The sequence below is a fragment of the Musca domestica genome, unplaced genomic scaffold, assembly GCF_030504385.1.
Source record: "Musca domestica strain aabys unplaced genomic scaffold, Musca_domestica.polishedcontigs.V.1.1 8, whole genome shotgun sequence".
Classification (NCBI taxonomy): domain Eukaryota; kingdom Metazoa; phylum Arthropoda; class Insecta; order Diptera; family Muscidae; genus Musca; species Musca domestica.
The window spans coordinates 3,466,338-3,487,011 of record NW_026712409.1 but is presented as its reverse complement, the minus strand read 5'-3'; the positions used below and the strand labels follow the sequence as shown (position 1 = coordinate 3,487,011).

General features: G+C 36.9%; 1 protein-coding gene across 2 annotated transcripts; it reads right to left on the bottom strand.

Annotated features, from left to right (window-relative positions):
- Window positions 1-5: 5 nt before the first annotated feature.
- LOC101895168 (multidrug resistance protein homolog 49) lies at window positions 6-18,312 on the bottom strand. 2 transcript variants are annotated; one of them, XM_011297538.3, is made up of 10 exons: window positions 18,063-18,312; window positions 5,244-5,412; window positions 4,987-5,180; window positions 4,676-4,921; window positions 2,995-4,616; window positions 2,747-2,925; window positions 2,390-2,656; window positions 1,846-2,291; window positions 927-1,089; window positions 6-858 (listed from the first exon to the last, which is right to left on the bottom strand). In XM_011297538.3, coding segments are annotated over exons 1-10 (4,038 nt in total). In that variant the 5' UTR covers window positions 18,065-18,312; the 3' UTR covers window positions 6-108. The 2 variants fall into 2 exon arrangements, with proteins under 2 accessions (XP_011295840.1, XP_005191448.1); XM_005191391.4 differs by lacking the exon at window positions 18,063-18,312 and adding an exon at window positions 13,134-13,707.
- Window positions 18,313-20,674: the final 2,362 nt, after the last annotated feature.

The window sequence follows — 20,674 nt, the reverse complement described above, 5'->3', positions numbered from 1 at the left end:
CTTTGTGTTTTTTTTTTCTATTATTAAATTAATAATAAACAATTAAATGTCTAATACTTCATGTTTGTGGTAAAAAAAAGAGACCTAACCTAGAAAAAAAAAACCTAACTAAGCAACTTGTTGCATCAAGTACAGATCATAGTAGAGACCACGTTTGGCCATCAGTTCATCGTGGGTGCCCTGTTCGACAATGACACCCTTCTTCAGAACACAGATCAGATCGGCATCACGCACCGTGGTCAGACGATGGGCAATTGTGACACAGGTACGGCCACTGCGGGCCACATCTAGAGCCTCTTGCACAACCTTTTCACTCTCCATGTCAAGAGCTGATGTGGCCTCGTCCAGTATGAGAATGGTGGGATTCCTTACCATGGCTCGGGCTATGGCTATGCGTTGTTTCTGACCACCCGACAGCTGGGTACCTTTGCTGCCCAGCGAAGTGTCATAGCCCTGCGGCAAAGATGTAATGAAATTGTGAATATTTGCCTTCTTCGCCGCCTCAATGATTTCCGCCATGGGTATGTTTTCACGGAAATTATTGCCATAGGCAATGTTCTCGGCTATGCTGCGATCGAAGAGAACCGGTTCTTGTGACACCAAACCCATTTTGGAGCGTAGCGTATCGATGGGGAATTCTGTGGTCGAGGTATTGCTCAGATTTACGGAACCCCGGACGGGATCATAGTAACGCAGCAGCAACTGGACACAAGTTGATTTGCCCGAACCCGATGGACCCACCAAGGCCACGGTACTGCCTTTGGGTATTTGCAAATTGAAGTTATCCAAAATTGGAATACCCTTACGGGTGGGGTACTCAAAGTAGACATCTTCATAGGTTATGTCACCCTCACATTTCTGTAACAAAAATGGGAATTTAAAATTTGATTCAAATTTTGGGGGCTTGTGAGGGTTTTCGAACTTACATCGGCTGTATTGAATGGCTTCGAGGTGGCACATTGCATTTTCGGCACACGTTCAAATAGTTTCAACAAACGTCCCGCTGACATGATGGCATCATTTACATTGGGGGCATAGGCCAAGGCCTGACCCAACATCCAAGAACCAAAGATCAAGGCTTCCGAAACCCTGTTGAAAAAGGGAAGAGAGATTGTTAGACATTGAATGCTAAAGTTATATTCTCAGGGGTTTAAAAAGATAGGCAGTTGAGAGTTAGATTGAATTTTAGATTTTGCGATTTTTGTCTTTGGAGTTACAAACTGAATGACAAAGCCATAGAATAGTGGAGGGTATAATGACGAAGATTTTTAAAGGCTTTTTTGACTGGCTTTTCTCCCCAATTCATGGGCTGGCTTCATCGGAAAAGATCAAAGGAGCTTTGGGCAAAAATCGAACAAAGTCAACCTAGATCGAAGCGAAGTAAAAAAAAAAACGTTCTATGTATTGTAGCCTTTACCCAATTTTAAGGTGGGAATACATAAAGCGCTTATCTGGCTTAAGTCATCGGCTGGCTTCTTCGGAAATGAACAAAGGAGCCTTGGGCCAAAATCGAACTAAGTCAACCAAAAACTCCTTTGTTCATCTACGAAGAAGCAAGCCTAAGTTATCGGCTAGCGTAGCCGATGCCAGCCAAATATGCGCTTTATGTATCTCCACTCCTTTGTTAATTTCCGAAGAAGCCAGCCGATAACCAGATAAGCGCTTTAGAATTTATTACAGACAGATAAGCGCTTTAGAATTTATTACAGACAAAAATCGACTTTGGCTCTTAGAGATTTCAATACCAAAAGTCGATTAATCCATAATCGATTTTCTCTCTCTCTCTTTCTCCCTCTCTAGTGGCTAAATGAGTAGCTGAAATTTAAATCCCCCTCTCATACTTACTTTATAATATTCTCATAGGGCAAGACGCCATCGGCCACCAAAGTTCCGCCATAATACAAGGATAGACCATAGGCCAAAATCGGGGAGCATTGACCCAAACCAAAGACCAAGCCACGATAACGTAACTTCTTGGCACACGCCCTGTCCACCAGTTCGATTTGTTCGCTATAACGTTTGACAATGTCTCGCTCTTGACCCAAGCTGGTTACGGTGCGTATATTTGTAATAGCTTCTACTGCGACCTGAGAGGCCTGTTCGACGGCTTGTTTCTCATTGGCAACAAAGGATTCCGTGAATTTTGCCTCTAGGACAATTGAGAAGCATAAAAATGGTATGATGACCAATGTCACCAGAGTCAGCTGCCATGAGAAGATGAAGGCCACCAATACACCCACGGACAGGGTGGACAAGGCCTGAACTATGATGCCTATACGAGCTCCGGTTGCCTGAAAGAAATAACGTTTTTTCATTAGAAATCTGTTAAGAATAATTTTAACCATTATAAATGTGAGAAATCTAATTGGAAAATCTCTTAAAAACTTACCCCCTGAACATTGGAACAATCTCCCGCCAGGCGAGCACACAGTGCACCCACCGAATTTTTTTCATCATCGAAGTAGGCCACCTCCTGCCTCAACAAAGTCTGGAAGGTCATATTCCTAAGACGTGTTGTCATCTTCACGCCGGCCGTATTGAACATGTACGTTTGCAACAGGGCTCCAATGCCAGCCACCAAACCAATGCCAATGAAGATGTAGGACAAGAAGTTGGCACCATCTCTGACAACCTGTTCATCATCATCGGAGAGAATCTAAGAGGGAAATCATATTTAGCATTAATAACTGTGTGTTTTTGAGACGCTCTCTCTCTCTCTCTCTCTCTTTCTCATCGTAATACTTACTCCAAAGAAATCGCCAAAGAACACCGCCCAAATAGGGAAGGTGGCACCATGCAAGCAGGCCGCAACACAACCGATCAGCAGAAACTTCCATTCGGGGGCATTTAGACGCATCAATTGTGAAAAGGAAATTTTATATTTTTCCACGTCTTTGGATTTCCTCTTCCTTTTGCTGCCTTTTCCTATTTCGAACAATAACACAAATGACAATTAATAATCAGTTGCCAAAAGTCTTGACAACAAACACTTACTCTTCAAACCATTGCCAATTTTTTCTTCCGCTGAACCCTCATATGCTTTGTTGGTGACACCCAATTCGCTCGATGGCTTTTGGGGTGTTTCGACATTGACTACTTCATTGCCCTCATCTTCTTCCTCGCTGCTGCTACCATCATCATCGTCGTCGTCCTCCTCCTCGCTGTCATTCTCTGCGCTGGCCTTTTTATGGAAATCCATTTGGGAATTGTCGACACTTTCATCGACTTGTTCGCGTCGCTGCGATATCTTAACCAGTTCATAGTACAAACCACCCTTAGCCATTAGCTCTTCATGGGTACCCTGCTCAGCCACCACCCCATCCTTGACAAACACAATGTTATCGGCATTGGTAATGGTGGACAGACGATGTGATACCACCAAAGTGGTTCGGCCCTTGCTGGCAACTTCCAGAGCATCCTGTACACGCCTTTCGGAAGTGGGATCCAAAGCCGAGGTGGCCTCATCGAGCAACAGAATTTTTGGGTCTCTAATGATGGCCCGGGCAATTGCAATACGTTGCTTTTGACCTCCGGACATTTGGGCGCCACGCTCTCCCACCTTAGTCTGATAGCCATTGGGTAAGTTCATTATGAAATCATGGCAGTTGGCAATGCGGGCAGCCTTTTCAATGTCCTTCATGGTGCAGTCGGTTTTGCCATAGCGGATGTTCTCCTCAATGGTGGTGGCAAACAGTACCGGTTCTTGGCCCACAACACCGATTTGGGAACGCAGCCAGGACACATTCAAATTGCGCAAATCACGACCATCCAGTTTAACACAGCCGCCTAGAGGATCATAGAAACGTTGCATCAGCTGCAGTGTAGTGGACTTGCCACATCCCGAGGGGCCGACAAAAGCCACCGTTTGGCCCGTCTTTATGCTCAACGAGAACCCTTTCAATATCTCCACATCAGGTCGGGCGGGGTAACGGAAATGGATATTTTCAAATTCGATGTTGCCAACAACATCTGCAGGTTTCTCTCCTTTATCCGACAGGGGATCTATGCTGGACTCCCGATCAATTGTGGTGAAGATACTATGGGCAGCACCCTTGGCCGTGGCAAAAGATTCCAAATGGGGCGACGAGAAGCCCAGATTCTGGGCACCCATAATGACACCGAAGAGAATGATGACCAACACGGCTGGAGTGTAATGGCGATTTTCATCATGACGTTCATTCAAGATCAAACTCACGCCATACCACATGGCAATGGCGTAACAGCAGTAGATGATAAACCACATGGTGCCAGCTCCCAAGCCTGAGAACAGACCCTTGCGACGTCCAATGGTCTCGGCTGGAATCAGACGTTGAGAAAATCGTTCTTGTTCCTTGCGCTCACCGCTAAAGGCAAAGACAGTGCGTATGCCTCCGAGGACCTCTTCGGCAACTGCTCCGGCTCCAGAATATGCCTTCAATTCCTTTTCCGTCAGCGAGCTTTGAATTTTGGCCACCAAGGCGGTGGAAATAATAATCAAAGGACAGCTGGCCAATACGACCAAGGTCAATTGCCAGCCATAGACAAAGGATGCCACAATGGCAATGACAAAGGACATGATGAGGAAAATGAAAATGACAACCTTTTCGTTGATGCCTTCCTTCATTTTGTTGAGATTCCTGGAAAAACAACTTGGGTTAGTTATGACCTTCAGAACGACGGGGCGATTCAAACTTACTCTGACATTTGACTGGCAAAATTATTTCCCGAGGCGGTATCAAACCATGACATGTCCTGTTTCAAAATCGATTCCAAATATTCTTTGCGTATGCGACCGATTTGTTTGAGGGCTGTGCGATTTAAGATATCTACAGCTGCGGCTATTAAAATCAGTAGGGCAATGGCCCCGGCCACACTGCCCAAACCAAAGGCCATGGAATCTTCACGTATTGCCTCCATGTTTTCTTCATAGGTGGCATTGGTTCTGTGGAAATCGAGAGGTATTGAGATTAGTTTGAATAAATATTGCGAGCTAAAATGGAGACTTACAATTTCCTTCCACCACCAAAGAGATGTAAAATCAGTGTCGACGAAGAGGTGCCCACACCCACCGTACGATCCACCATCAGAGAAGAAAATTCACCATAAATCACAATCGAATAGGGCATACCACCGGCCGCAATGCAGGCCAACAGAACGCCAATTAGCATCATAAAGCGTTCACTTATCGTTGAGTAGCGGAACTGTGGATTAATCGTTTGCGATTTAGTCAAGTCTTTGGCTTAGATTCGTTTTGGTTTACTTACCAACTGGAAGAACGATATCGATGGGGCCTTGGGCACTTTCTCGCCCGCTTCTTCATTTTTCTTTTGGGGATTTGTAAATTGCGCCAAAATATTGTTTTTCTTTTTCGTCGCTGTGTCTCCGGGTGACGTCATTTTGTGATTGAATGAGTATCTGTTAGTTTTAGGGAACCTGAAAAAAAGAGAAATGTTTTTGATTACATTTTGCGATTTGGAAAATTTTGAAATTTTGTTTACAAATATTTTGAATTTTTCCACAATGAGACCCTGATTTCATTTTAAAATTAATATAATCTCCAAAACGGATGATGAATTTATTGTTTGTTTTTATTTATTTTTTTTAAATTATTTTCCAGATGCTGATGAAGGGTTAATGAATTTTTTAATATCTTAAAATATTTTGACTAGACCTCAGAAAAACTCGCTCGAATTCGAGTAAAGAGTTTAGAGCAAAATTCGCTCGAAGTCAGAGCATATTATACTCTGTGTTTCTATGTATGTGTCTTTTCTCAAACCAAACACCTTGAAAATCATTTGATAGTAATCCACCGCATCTTGCTTCTAGTCTTTCTCTCTTCTTTGATATTTTACATGATCATTCGCCTCTCCACAGTTCACAGCAACATAGAAATCGCAAACCAAACATTTTTTCCACTCAGTTTCACTCTTGGAGCAAATTCTCTCTCTCCCTCTCTATTTCGAACGATTCAACTCCTACTCTAATTTCTTAAACAGAAGTTTTTTTGGAGCGCTTCCACACATAGCAAAGGGGTGAAGAGTATACTCCGTAGAAAACTCCCAATCCAATGACAATACTTTGCTGTTGGCCTCCGCACATTTGGGCGCCACGTTCTTGCACCTTAGTCTAATAGCCATTGGGCAAGTTCATTATGAAATCATGGCAGTTGGTAATGTGGGCAGCCTTTTCAATTTCCTTCACGGTGCAATCGGATTTGCCATAGCGAATGTTCTCTTCAAAGGTAGTGGCAAACAGTACCGGTTCTTTATACCCTACACCACAAGATGGTCAGGGTATTATGCCTTTGTGCATTTGTTTGTAACAGGCGAAAGAAAACGAGAAAGAACTATAGTTCCTTAAGATGATCTGCATAGAATCTGAGTCGATTTATGCATGTTCGTCCGTCCGCCAATGTATTTTCGTAAACAAAGTACAGGTCACATTTATTGCCCAATCCAATCCAATGAAATTTTGCACAAGTCATTTGTTTGACCCAAGGACGAACCCTATTGAAATTGGAGATAATCAGTCAAAATGTAGATATAGCTCCCATATATATCTTCGTCCGATTTGCTTTTTATTGTGCACCAAAGGTGTAATATCAGCCTAAATGGTATGAAATTGTGCATATACCAGCCAATTAAGCCTGGAAATAATTATATCAAATTTGATCCAAATCGGTTAAGATATAGCTATAGCTCCCATATATATTGGCTTTCCGATTTGATATTTTTATCCTCCGTAGCCGTAATATGCACCCTGTAACAACGGTATTTGGGAAATCTATCCAATACATCACAGCAATTCTTCTCAAATTTTATTGAGATCGGCTCAGATTTGGATATAGCTCCCACATATATATCTTCGTCCGATTTGCTCTTTATTGGGCACCAAACGTGTAATATTAGCCCAAATTGGATGGAATTTGGCACTTACGACCAAATTGAGCCTAGAAACAAGTATGTCAAATTTGATCGAAATCGGTTCAGATATAGCTATGGCTCCCATATATATATTGTTCATCCTATTTGTTATATTTTTTATTTGTTATATGAAGTTCTACCAAATATGTCTGACTTTTAGACATTCTTTACTTGTTTCACTTATATTATTTTCTATTGTGAATTGAAATCCCTATCTTTTTCTCATAAACAAAAGAAAAAAACGAATTGTCTTTGTTAGAATTGCAAATTTTTTTTCTTAATGAATGATTAATTTCGAAATTATAAATCTATTATTCCCCTTTTTGGAAGCCATGGGGCGAAGAAACTTTAATTATTGTTTGCGAAAATTATGACAATTGATGCTTTTATATTAATAATATACTTTCAATAAACTGGTATAAAAGTGGCTTAACCCCCAGATAGGCAAGAGGGGTTAAAAGAAGATTTAAAAAAAATAATCGTTTCTTTTAATATCTTTAAATATCGAAAAGGTTTATTGAAGAGTAAACAAATATTGGTAAAGAGGAGAGTCCTCTCTCTCTCTCCTTCTCATTCATCTCCTTTCTCTGTTGAAAGAGATGTAAATGCCTTCTAAGTCAAGTCTATGCAACGCAATAGATTATTTGAATGATTAACAAAGAATTTTATTGAGATTGTGTTTTTAATATTTTATGGGTTAATAGCTTCCAGTTAATTGGTTGGTCTATAAAAAAATTGGAATGCAAATTATATTTAACAAGTGCCAAACTTGATTTATACTAATTCGACGTCGTCGTTGTATTCTTCTGCCTTTACTTTTGTGACACATGGACAGTTGCGCAATAACAAATATGTAAATTTAAGAATAAGAAAACAAAAGCGATTAGAGTTAAACAAAAGACAATCTGGAAAGAAATCTAATCATTTGTCAAGCTCAAAAGTGTTCGCCTTTGACACATTACTAGCTTTGAGATTTATCTTCGGAGGCGTGTAGCAGAGGTGTTGCTGGAATTGCATTTTTTACACCAACATTGTTTCGAACCCAGCTTCGGTTAATCACCGCGTCCTACCAACCAATTAGCATTCCTGTCTACATTTTCTTGCTTTCGATCATTATCATTATTTTTTATAATTTATTAGTTATGAATAGAAAAAAAGATAAACAAATAAATAAATATTCTTTTAAATATTCTCATCAATATTGCTGCAGTTGTTTTGGAATTAGTAAACTATGCTAATTTCGTTAATAATCGAGCTCTCGTGGATTGCATATTTTTCACATACCATTGTCAAATAATTTCTTCTCATTAATTATTTACAGCGACGTTGCTTGTTTTTCCGATTCAAAAAAAATTTTTTTCGTTCTCATTAAAAAATCAAAAAATTCTGATTCAATTCCCAGCAAAGGTTCGTTCCTAGAAAAGGGCAAATGGAATATATTTTCTAAAATTCTCAGGCCCACCCGGGGATGAATGAAGTGAATCACAGTTAATATTTGGAATTTGAAATCATGAGATCGGATTTATGCAACATTTTTGAATTTATGGGGGAAGAGAAGAAGGAGAGGAATGGACATCAAAGAATATTACTCATGAAATATTAAAAATTAAAACAGTCTGACTCAATAAATTTTTTTCCATAATTGTGCGCAACAAATTAAATTCTAAAAAAATGTGCGGTTCAAGATTTCTCTCCCTCTACTTTAGTTGAATCATTAGCCATCCCTTCGAGCCATTTATTCTTAGGTTTCTGTATTTAATTATAGAAATAACGACCCGGAAGAAAACCTTTTAATCGATTAGAACGTTAAACGTTGCCTTTCATCGCCTGAATGGTGTGAATATATTTTTTTAGTGTCTCGAGATTTTACTGAGACAGTTAATAGCCAGAGTGATTATCTCAAATTAAGGCAGATTGCCGACCAATCGAATAATTATTTTATTTCGTTTTTGATTCGATTGCATTTGGTATGGATCAGCTGTAAGTTGTTTACTTTTTCTTTGCCATTTTTAATAGCTTCATCGCTGGAGAACCGCCGATAGCGAGAGATAGGAATTATTGACCCTTGTAAATTGGATTTTATTTGAATGACAAGGCATGAAATTGAAGTGTTTGCCACAACACTTTTGATGCCCAGTTTGATAAGGTTGCGGAAGTAGTAAAATACCTATACTTTTTAGAGAGAGAGAGAGAGAAAGAGAGTGAGAAGAGTATTATAATTTAGTCATCTCAAAGTCATGATGTCTTAAGCCTTTCCATGTCTTTGTCAAATATGAAAAATGACCTGATAAATGCACAGGAGAGACAGAGACTAATTCTCTAAAATATTTCCAGGAATATGTTTGCTATAAATTTCAATTTTATCAATAATTATAGGGAAAATCCATGAGATTATGAAAGCAGAGCCTGAAAAAGGAAGACACGTGTAATATCGCAAAGTAAGCCCAGTTTACCCCTCTTCCACATTTTTCTTACCCTACACCATAAGGTGGTCTTTGTGAATTTCTTTGTAACAGGCAAAAGAAAACGAGATAACATTCCATGTATTTTTGTAAAGAAAGTATTGTCCGATCCAGATAAAATTTTGCACAAGTCATTTGTTTGATTCAAGGACGAACCCTATTGAAAGATCGGTCAAAATTTAGATACAGCTTTCACATGGATCTTCGTCCAACTTGCCTTTTATGTTTTGCGGCATAATAAATGTGTAATATTAGCCCAAATTGGATGGAATTTGGCACTTACGACCAAACTGAGCCTAGAGACAAGTGTGTCGAATTTGATTCAAATCGGTTCAGATATAGCAATAGCTCCCATATATATTGTTCATCCTATTTGTTATATTTTTTTAGTTGTTATATGAAGCTCTACTAAATATGCCAAGGAGTGTAGGGTATCATAAAGTCGGCCCGACTTTTAAACTTTTATTTTTGAAAATTTCGAATTGAGATTATTTGGAATCCGTTGATTTTATGTATATTGTGTCTTTTTTGTAATATTAATGCATATTAAACAAAACAAGGATTTTTTCGTTGAGTATGGTAGCCCTCAAGCGACTCCCAAATGTGTTTTTTTTGGTCCTTTTTTGAAAATATGGGAGCAAGTCAAAATATTCCACATAATTATTTTTCATAAAATTCTATTATGGGTCTTTAAAGCACATTTCCGGGTTAAAACCGTGGTTTATGTCAGATAGGGCAAAAATCTGCAAGAAGGCATCATTTTAGAAGGATAACGTCAAAGACAAAAATATTCCCCATCAAATTTCACTATAAGTCACCAAAGGAAAGAAATCTCTATTTCCATAATATATCAAGAAAATATTTAATATATTTAAAAAATCTTTTCCTTAATCTTTTAATATATTTTTTCCCCAAATCTTTTCCTGACACTTTAAGTATTTTTTTTGGACCTATAGTCACAAAGAAAAAAAAATAATTTCTCTTTCTATGGTATATCAAAAAAAATGGGCTTTAATGTCTAAAAAACAAGACCCAAAAACTTCCCTAATTTCTTGATCCATTTTTCCTTGGAGTTTTTTCGAGTTGAGGCCTAAAAGTAACATAAAATTTGGTTTTAGGCGTAAGGTGTCAAAAGAAGGAATATTCTACACAAAATTTCACTATAAATCTCACGACCATGTAACTAGTTTGAATAGTTTTTGTGAAAATTGCATTGAAAATTTGATTTTTGCTTTTTTGACTGTTGATTTAACACGTATCCAATCCGATCCCAAATCTCTCTTTATACTTCACTTTTCGGGGAAAGTGTCAAAGTAAGAATTACTCTAGATCAAATTTTTTGCGAGTCTCTGAACAAAAGAAATTTGTATATTTAACATTTACCCTGAAAAAATGGCGTCAATTGTTTATTTCTGAAAAAAAATCATTTTTTTCCCAATTCCCTGCGAATTTTCTAATAATTTTCCAGTCTGGGTTGTGAAAAATTCCAAATGGGCTTCATAGAACTCGGTATGTAGATCAAAACCTCTTTTTTACCGTATACAATTTAGTTTTAGATACATTTCGAAGTATTTGACATAGACCTTTCAAATTTCATAGAGAGCAGAGTCATGATTACATATACAGGATCATATTCGTCCACTTTTTGGAATAGTTCCCTTGTACAGATAAGTCCGATTTCAAGTATTTTTAACGTCTTGGCCATGTTTTCCATTTAGTTTTGTCAAAATTTGACATTTGAATTATGTAGGAACGCTTTTTTTTAAAAAATTATCAATATATGTCCACCTTTTGGCATAGCCCTATATAATATGAAAACAAAATGCAAGAATTTGAAAAAACTACGTTGTAAAAATATAAAAAAAATATTTAAAATCAGAATTATCCTTACAAGGGGTCTTTTCCGAAAACATACTTAAAATCGGAGTGATCCTTACATGAGGGGCTATTCAAAATCATTTTTATTTTTTTTTTTTTGATGTTGCACAGTGTTGTTGTGTGTGAACTCTTCCTAAAAACACTTTTTGGATATACCAAAAAAACTTTGAATCCAGCAGCCAGGACTGGACTTGGAATTTATTGAATCGAAAGGAAAACTCTGTTGATATCATAATTTTTGTGTGTATTTGCCTTTTTTAGTTCCGTTTTTCTTTTGTTCGCATTGAATCTTTTAATTTTATTTGTTTAAAAATATCACCAAACATATCTACATAAGAATTTATGTAGCATTTCACCGGTTTGTTTCAGTTCTATTTGATATTTGTTTTGTCTATTGTGTCGAGATAATAGCTGACTAAAGTCCCATAATTAGATCAAATTTTGTTGAGAAGAACAAAAGTAAAAGAAAAATAGATGTGGGTGAAAGGAGAGAAGAATTAAATTTTGGCAATGAAATCGGATGACAAAGCAATAAAGGGGTTGGCTGAACATTTTTTTTGGGATGATAAACTAAAAACCATTAGAATTTAAAAATTCAAAATCAAAAACTGTATTTAAGTCCAATAATATGCATTTAATTTTTTTTGTTTATTTATTTTTTTAAATTAGTTCAGAACTATTTTGGCAACATTTAACACTTCTCAATTAGGTTTCCGTAACTCCTCGAATATACAAAATATATACCTCGATCCCACAAAATATATATAAATATTCTTGATCAGCTTAAAATTCTTTGTCGATTAACGCGATATTCGTCCTTCTGTGGAAATCACTCCAGCTTCCGAACAAAATGACGTAGGTCGATAACATTTTACTAAGGTGAGGTTTAGGTTTACAGGACTTTTGGTATTGAAAATGGACCATGTAGGTCCACGTTTTGGTATAGCCCCTATATTTCGGCATTTTGGTGATTTAAGCGACATTATTTACCGGAAATGTTTCAAATTTGGTATTTGAAGTTCGTAATGGATGCTACAGCCTATGACAGAAAATTGTCCATGCAGGCCATGGTCTTCGTATAGCCCCCATATAACTGCACCGAGAGATTTAAGTTTTTTTTGGGTGTTTTAGTCAGAATTTCAAATCGAATTCGCTGTAAATTGGGAATATGTTTTCCCAGTATGTTGGAAATATCCTTGCAGAGAACTGTAAATATAGGTCCAGGTTTTGGTATAGACCCCATATAGCTGTACCTCCAGATATTCGGCATTTTTATAATTTGTGTCACAGTTTAAACCGGAATTATTTTAAATTTGGTTTTTGGAGTTCGTAATGGGTTCACCTATGATAGAAAATTTCCTGTAGAGATCCACGCCTTTGTATGGCCCCACATAAGGGTACCTCCCTATTTTCGGCATTTTTATGTGGTTGCATAAATTTTAGCTAAAGAATTATCTCAGTCTTGGTATTTGGAGTTCGTTACCACCTTCTAAAAATATCCAGGTTTCCGTATAGCTCCATATAACCGTAAAACCTGATATTCGGTTTTTTTTTTTAATTATTCCGGCATATTTCAGCCAAATTCTACATCTTCTATCAAGTCTTATTAAAATTTTATAATTTTCAAAAATTTGAAAATTCTTCAAACTTTTCAGATTTATTTCTTTAATTTTTGTTTGTTTTTTATTCATTTATTTTTATGTTTTTTATTATTTTTGTTTATTTTCCTTTCTCACGTTTTTTTTTCACTCTCAAATGATTAACCCTTTAATCTAATCACTCGAATCATTAACACTTATTTCAATTAATTCAATCGAACAAGTAAAACAAGAACTTTTTAACGATAATCTTTTTTTGTTTTTCGTTTTTTTTGTTCAGTTCTAAACTTTACCATCAATTTTAGATCGACGAAATGCTATCTATTCCAGCTTCTTAACAACAAGTGAAGCAACAAGTTTCCAGACTCAAAACGCTTGCAATTGATATTTGAATGTGATCGTCCGCACTGATACACACACACACGCACATCAGCCGCTTGCTTTCTTTTATTCCTTCGTTATAAACCGAAAATTATCTTGCCAAAAATAAAAAGAGATCGCGAGCGCGCCTCTTTCGACTAGCCAGTGACTAAACTAAAATACAATGTCGTCACCCGTTTCTTATTGTTCCGCGTCCGTCTAGTTCGAGCGTTAGCAAAAGACTAAAGTGAAGGTTCTAGCTAAGGTTCCCACCACAACTCGCGAGGAACACAACGATGTCAGCGTCGAGAATCTCAAAAGTGATCGCCCGGTTATTAAAATTTCATCAGTGTCATTTTGAAATTTCCATAGACGGCCATAAATAGGACTTGTAAACTAGAGGGCCAATAAATACGTATATAGCCGTGTCGTATTTAATGTGCCCCGATAACACCAAATGATGGGGGCGTTATAAACTTGGTTGGTTGGATGGTTGGGTTGTTGGCTTCTCCAGCCAACTTTGATGATTGTGTGTGTGAGTAAAGGCTGGGGTAGACTTCAAATGGCAGAATTAGAATAGTTCTGTTTGTTTTCGTTTTTTTTCTTTTATTTTTCTTTTATTTTTTGCATATTGTCAAGAGCCAGGTAATTGAATATTAACAGCAGAAGCAGTCTGCAAACATTCAGGGGGGAAAGATTTTTGCCCACTTTCCATTGTCATGATTTTAGATTCTAGGCAGTGGCGTTGTTTGGGAGGGGGGTTTTAAAAAAGGATTTTACTTTCACTGAAAACACATTAATTGAAAGTTGAACTTCATATTCTTGCAGGATTTTATTCGGGTCTTTGTGATACAATAAGGAATTTTTTTTGAAAATTCGCCCTGAAAACGAAAATTTGCCCTGCAAAACGACCCAAAATGTCCTTCAAATGGTACGATAATCATAACCTTCTTTTAAAGAAATTTGAAATTGGAGTTATTTTAACAAGGAGACTATTCCAAAAAGTGGATCGATATGATCCAATGATTCTTCTCTGTGTCCATGATTATTGAAGTAATCCAAAGATATGCACCAATTGTCAAAGCTCTATGGTAAATATTGCGAAATATATCTCAAACTAAAAGGGTCCCTCTGAATATGGTCAAAACCATTTAAAGGGTTTAGCAACATTTGGCCTAAAAACCCAAAACTACTTTGGGGATTTAATCTTCCAACTGAGTACTATCAAATCTACTTGAAATTTTCAACAAACCAGTGAAATTATAAGAAAATTTGCAGCGAATTGGGAAATATTCGACATTTTTCAAAAACGAACAAGGTTTTTTATTAACAAAAAATGCTGATGTTTTTTTCAGAGTACATATTGAATATACAAATTTCTTTTAGTCAGAGACTCATAATGAAATTTGATCTAGAATAATTCTTACTTTGATATTTTCCCCAAAAAATTAAGAATAAAGGAAGATTTTGACTCGAATTGGAAACCTGTTAAATCAATATTAAAAAAGCCAACACATAATTTTCACTTATAATACATAAAATTCGAATGTAATTTTCTTACAAACCATTGAATTTAGATATATGATTTATTCTGAAATTTATAGTGAAATTTTGAGTAGAATATTTCTTCTTTTGACATCTTCCGCCTAAAACGAAATTTTACATTACTTTCAGGCGTCAAGTCGAAATAAGTCCAAAGAAAAATTAATCAAAAAAATTAGGAAATATTTTTTTTCGGAAAATTGAATCCAATATTTTTTTTCGATATACAAAGAAATATACATTTCTTTTCTTCGGAGACTTATAATGGAATTTGATGAAGAATATTTTTGTCTCTAACATTTTCTTTCAACAGTGAAGTTTTGTTGGAGAATTTTGCACAAATTCACACAAATTACGGCTTTAACCCTAAAATGTGCTTTTCATAGCATTTTGATTTGCTACGATCCAGTTTAAAGGGGTTTTAACAATTTTATTTTTTCAAAAAATACCAAAAATACCCCTTTGATGACCTGCTTGGGGGTTAAAATTTTCCTCAAAAATATTTGTTATATTTTTATCTGCAATATTTCCGAAGACACTATTCAGGGTAAGATGAAAAAACTGCAAGCAAATTCAGACTGCTGTCATTTCTAAGCGACTCGTTCGACAGCTGTTAACATTATTCCAGTGATAGCTCATTATATTGTTTACAAGCGTACAAAAGCATTTTGTTAAGAATATTCCAGAAAAAAAGTTATTCGTGATAGAATTCAAGCGTGATAGTGTGATTTCTTTATATTTGGCTGGAAAACCACAAGTGGCTATCGTTAGAGCACTCCAGCATTTAAATGTGAATAAATCTTTTGTGTCTCGTACCATTGCCCGTTACCGTGATACTGGTGGCGTAGCCTGACGTCAAGGAAGTGGATGGAGAAAACAGCAACATCAGCCGAAATGGTTCGAAAAGTAAAGAAGAGACTTGATCGAAACCCGCGTCGCAGTGGCCGAAAAATGGCTCGTGAGCTGAACCAATCGCCATATTCCATTCGGCAAATATTGAAAAATGAATGGTTCTCGGGGTAAAGGCATTAAAATTTGAAAAAGTGCCAGAACTTACACCACAACAGAAAAAATAGGCTAAAAAGAGCTTAAGAGTTGCTTCGCTTGGCCAAAGTGGTGAACTGCCGAATTTGGATTTCTCCGATGAAAAAACATTCGTTGTTCAGCAGTTTGTAAACAAACAAAATGATCGTTCTACTTGCCAAAGAGATCAGCTGAAAATGTGCACCTTCGTTCAGAACTCAAGCGCCGGCCATGGTGATGATGTAGGGTTGCCATAACAGCCGATGATCGCTCTCCGTGGTATCAGAATAAATGCAAAATATTATCGCGAAAATATTCTGGAGGGTGTATTAAAACCTTGGGCACGAAAACAATATGTCCACAGACCTTGGGCATTCCAAAAGGACTCAGCGCCATCGCACTCAGCATGCGCCACCCAAGAATGGTTACAAAATGAGGTTCTCATTTCAGCGCACAATGGCCACCAAATCTTTGGATCCCAGTCCGTTTGAGTATTTTGTCTGGAGTATTTTGGAAAGCAAGGTTGGCACTAAAAAATACCAAAGTGTCGATCACCTCAAGCAAGCGCTTCGCCCGGAAGGGCCAAAATATAGCAGAACAACATTTGGGCAGCGTGTGAAGGACATAATTCGTGCCAAAAGGTGACCAATTCGAACAAATCTAAACTTATTCTAAAATTTGATTCTATTTCCGACATTTTTTGCTTTCATTCAAAAAAATTAAAAATTTTTGCGTACAATATTCAAATGCGAAACATGAAAAAAAATCGGTGAATAATGTAGCTTAAATATCGAATACCCAATACCGAAAATAGTGGGGTACAATTATGTGGGGGGCTATACGTAGACGTGAACCTGCACAAACAATTTTTTGTCATAGGCTGTAATATCCATTACGAACTGCAAATACCATTACGAACTTTGAAACAATTTCGGTGAAAAAAGTCGCTTAAATCACCAAAACAATAATAATACGGGGAGATACAATTATATGGGGGCTATACGTAGACCTGCACAGACAACTTTCTGTCATAGGCTGTAGTATCCATTACGAACTTTAAATATTAAATTTGAAACGATTCCAGTGAATAACTAAAATAGCGAATATAGGGAGGTATTATTACATGGAGGCTATACCAAAACGTGGACCTGCACGGACAATTTTCAATACCAAAAGTCCTGCAAACATAATATACATTTGAGTAAAATGTTATCAACCTACTTCATATCGTTCGGAAGCTAGAGTGATTTCAACAAACGGACATCGCTAAATCGACATAGAATTTTATGCTGATCCAGAATATATATACTTTGTGGGGTCTAAAACGTATATTTCGAGGTGTTACAAACGGAATGGCAACCTTAATATACCCTCCATACTATGGTGGAGGGTATAAAAAGGGCCAAAAAGCCCCTTTGTTGACTCGCTTGTGGGTTTACATTCTCGATATTGTTATCTGCAATATTGCCAAAGACAGTATATAACTTAAGTTAATGGATTCCGAGGAAGATGGGTAAACATGCCCTCTCCATTTTTAGGTTACTTGACGATTTAAACTTTCAAAACTCCGATACACATGTCTTCTTTGTTTAGCTCTACTTTCATAATCTGCAGGATTTCCCTCGTAATTTATGGGAAATGGATTTTGTCGCACAGCGTTCGGCAATTTGATCTTGGATTTTAAAAGCCGGTTTAATGTAATGTGAGACACAATCTTAAAAGGGTTTGGCGGGCTTTCGTACCCAACTTTTAATATGGCCCAATTATCCACTTGCAGTCATTTATAAAAAAGATATGTCTTTAAATTTCCACCATGATTCACTGGAAACTTTCTATATTAAAGTTTTCGAAACAAAAGTAAAGTACATTTGCCTAGAACCTGTTCATGCCAATGTAGATGTGTAAGGTTGTTTTTTTTTAAGGAAGGAAGGAGGAGGAGTAGGTATCCGTTCCAAGAAGGTGTTTGGTACTGCGGTTGGCCCTTTTCACTTGTTGTTAGTCACTTTCATGTTAAGTAGATGTTATGCATACACACAGCTATGAGAGTCACCCACACACACACATGCATACATTTTAAGCCTGAATACATTTTAGACCGGTTTTGTTTTATTCTTATTCTTTGGGTTTTCAAGGAATCGGAAATCAATGTTTAATTTAACTAATTTTTTTCTTTGATCTTTTCAAATATTTTTTTTTTAATTTTTTTTTAATTCTCCAATTTTTGATCACTTCTGTTTAAATGTTTATTAAATTAATTATTTTAAAAAAAATATTTTTTTATAATTTTTCAAACTTACATTTTGTTTAAATATATAATTAACACTAATTTTGATTTGTATAAAAAAATAATAACAATAAATCACAGTTCTGGTTCAGACTTTTATTTTTGAATTTCAATTGTTCTTATGTGCGTTTCAAATTAAGTTAGTATCGAGCTGCTTCACACAATTCAATTCACTTCTTCACTTCTTGGCCTAAGTCACTTCATTTTTGCCAAGTGCGGTTTTTAAATGCAAAACGAGATGCTTTCTTTTCAACGGGCGAACAGGGAATGAAACTCTACAGAGCCAAGCCAAGTTATTTTAAATACTCTACTTTAGACGACGACGACGACGACAACGAAGAAGCTAACGAAGCCGACGCTGGCGAAGAACAAGCCGAGAGTTTCATTCATCTCATTGCCTTTGGGGGGTTTTTCCCCACTGGCTTTGGGTACTTTTTGCTGCGATTTAATACGTCACAACGAATTCCATTTGACAGTGGGGTAGCACAGGCACGCACGCTCGCACTCACTCACAACAAGAGCATAGAGCATAGGGGCTTGCTGCTTATTCATCCGCAAAACCTGAAACCAAAGAAGCGAAAACAACGAACAGCAACAACAACAAACAGAGATGCTGAGATGGATGACGTTTGCGACAACTCGGACGGAACCGGCTTTCTTGTGATTAAGAATTCACATTCTCATAATAGTGGGATTTTTCGCTTGGCCCGCAGCAGACGCACCAGAATTCGTGGAAAAACAAAAAACGCCAAAGACCTGCTGCCGTTGCTGCTCTGTTTTAATGGTTTTTCTTGGCTTGACCACCGGCACACACGTGAGCTAAAACAGCTTTAGAAGCGTAGAATTCATTTTTATTGAGTTTTATTTTTTTAAATGTTGCTCTGAAGCTCTTTGTGTTTAGATGGCGCGATTAACGACAATTATAATATTAATTTTTTTTAATTGTTGTTGTTGTTGTCTATGTCTACGCCGAAAATAAAACGTATTTTTGTGGCACCGTGTCAATGTTCTGGTGTAAGGACAAAATACTAAAACCAAACCAAGATTACTTCCTAGAATCATCATCGAACAATAGTGGGAACTAGAAAAAAACCTCAAATTTAGTTATTCAGTTGGATATTAATGAGGAATTCTTCATGCGCATCGACAGACAGACGGACATACAGACAGTTGGTTGGTTGGTTCGTTAATTGATACAACGTGACATAATTATGTGTACCACGCAAACATCGAATATTTTGCCATAGAGACTTTAGTTGTTGACCCACCAACACCATTACCCAATTTTTGGAATTTTCAAATCTGGACAATAGTCGAATATGACAATAATTGTCATATTTATTGAGAATTGCTTGGGATTTTTGGTATTTCGAGGCAACTAATCAGGTTTGAATTCTGATTATTTGAGTATTTGAAATGGGATTTCCTTACTTTACTATGTGGGAATAAGTTCATGCGCACTCATTTTACGGTTAAAAATAGTTTGGAAAACATAGAGCTAAGTTTTAAAAAAAAAATCTGCAATTACGAAAATTTGCAATCGACAGGCACTTAATTGCCTAAAAAATTAAATCTGATTACCCGTTAGAAAATAAATATTTTAAAGAGAAATTATATTTAAATCTGCAATTCTTTTTATACCCTCAGCTAATGGCTAGAGAGTGTATATATCATTTGATACGACCAAAACGTGCCTCATCAAAATAACGGTTTTAGACCCTAGGTCTCTTTGGGCCAAATCCATTTCAGGACATTTGCAGTCGATCTAGGAATGTCCTTTCGCCCGTCTGTCTGGCTGGCTGGTGCGCGCGATAACTCTCGAAGGGAATATCTGATTTGATCCAAACTTGGTACATAGTAATATTACTGTCAAACTTAAATCGAGTTCGGAGATGGGCAATATCGGTCCACTCCTTCTGGTACCTCCTCCACAAAAGGTCGAAATTTTCAAATAAGATATTTTCTGCACAGAAAGAGAAATAATCCGAATTTGTTCCAACATTAAAAATCCTAATATTTGCGTCAGTGCTAGGTCAGGTGCGCAAATGGACAATATCGGTCCACTCCAACAAGTACCCCCACAAAGAGTCAAAATTTTTAATAATTACATCTCTTATAAAATGTGAGTTAAGAGTCTGATATTTTCAAATTTCACACATCCCAATAATTTTGTTAACCCAGGGTCTTGTGTTAAAATAGAATACATCGGGCCACTCCTGCTCGTACCTCCCCCACAAAAGGTCGAAATTTTCAAATTATATATTTTCTGCACAGAAAGAGAAGCAATAATCCAATTTTTCTCCAACTTTTGAAATCTTAATATTTGCCCCAGTATTCAGTCAGGTTCACTCCATCAAGTGCTTCCCCCACAAAGGGTCAAAATTTTGAATAATTACAACTCTTGTAAAATGTGATGTAAGAATCCGATTGTCTTAAAATTTCAATATTTTTATAAACTTAAGATCTGGTGTTAAAATGAAAAGGGTCACAATTTTCAGGTCTTTTACCTGTCACAACTTGCGAAACAAGTCAGCGGTTCTTTAGAACTTCCTATATCTATATATTTCTCTCAACCGAAACCTGAAATGAATATGGAAATTATGATTTCGCACAAAATCGGATATA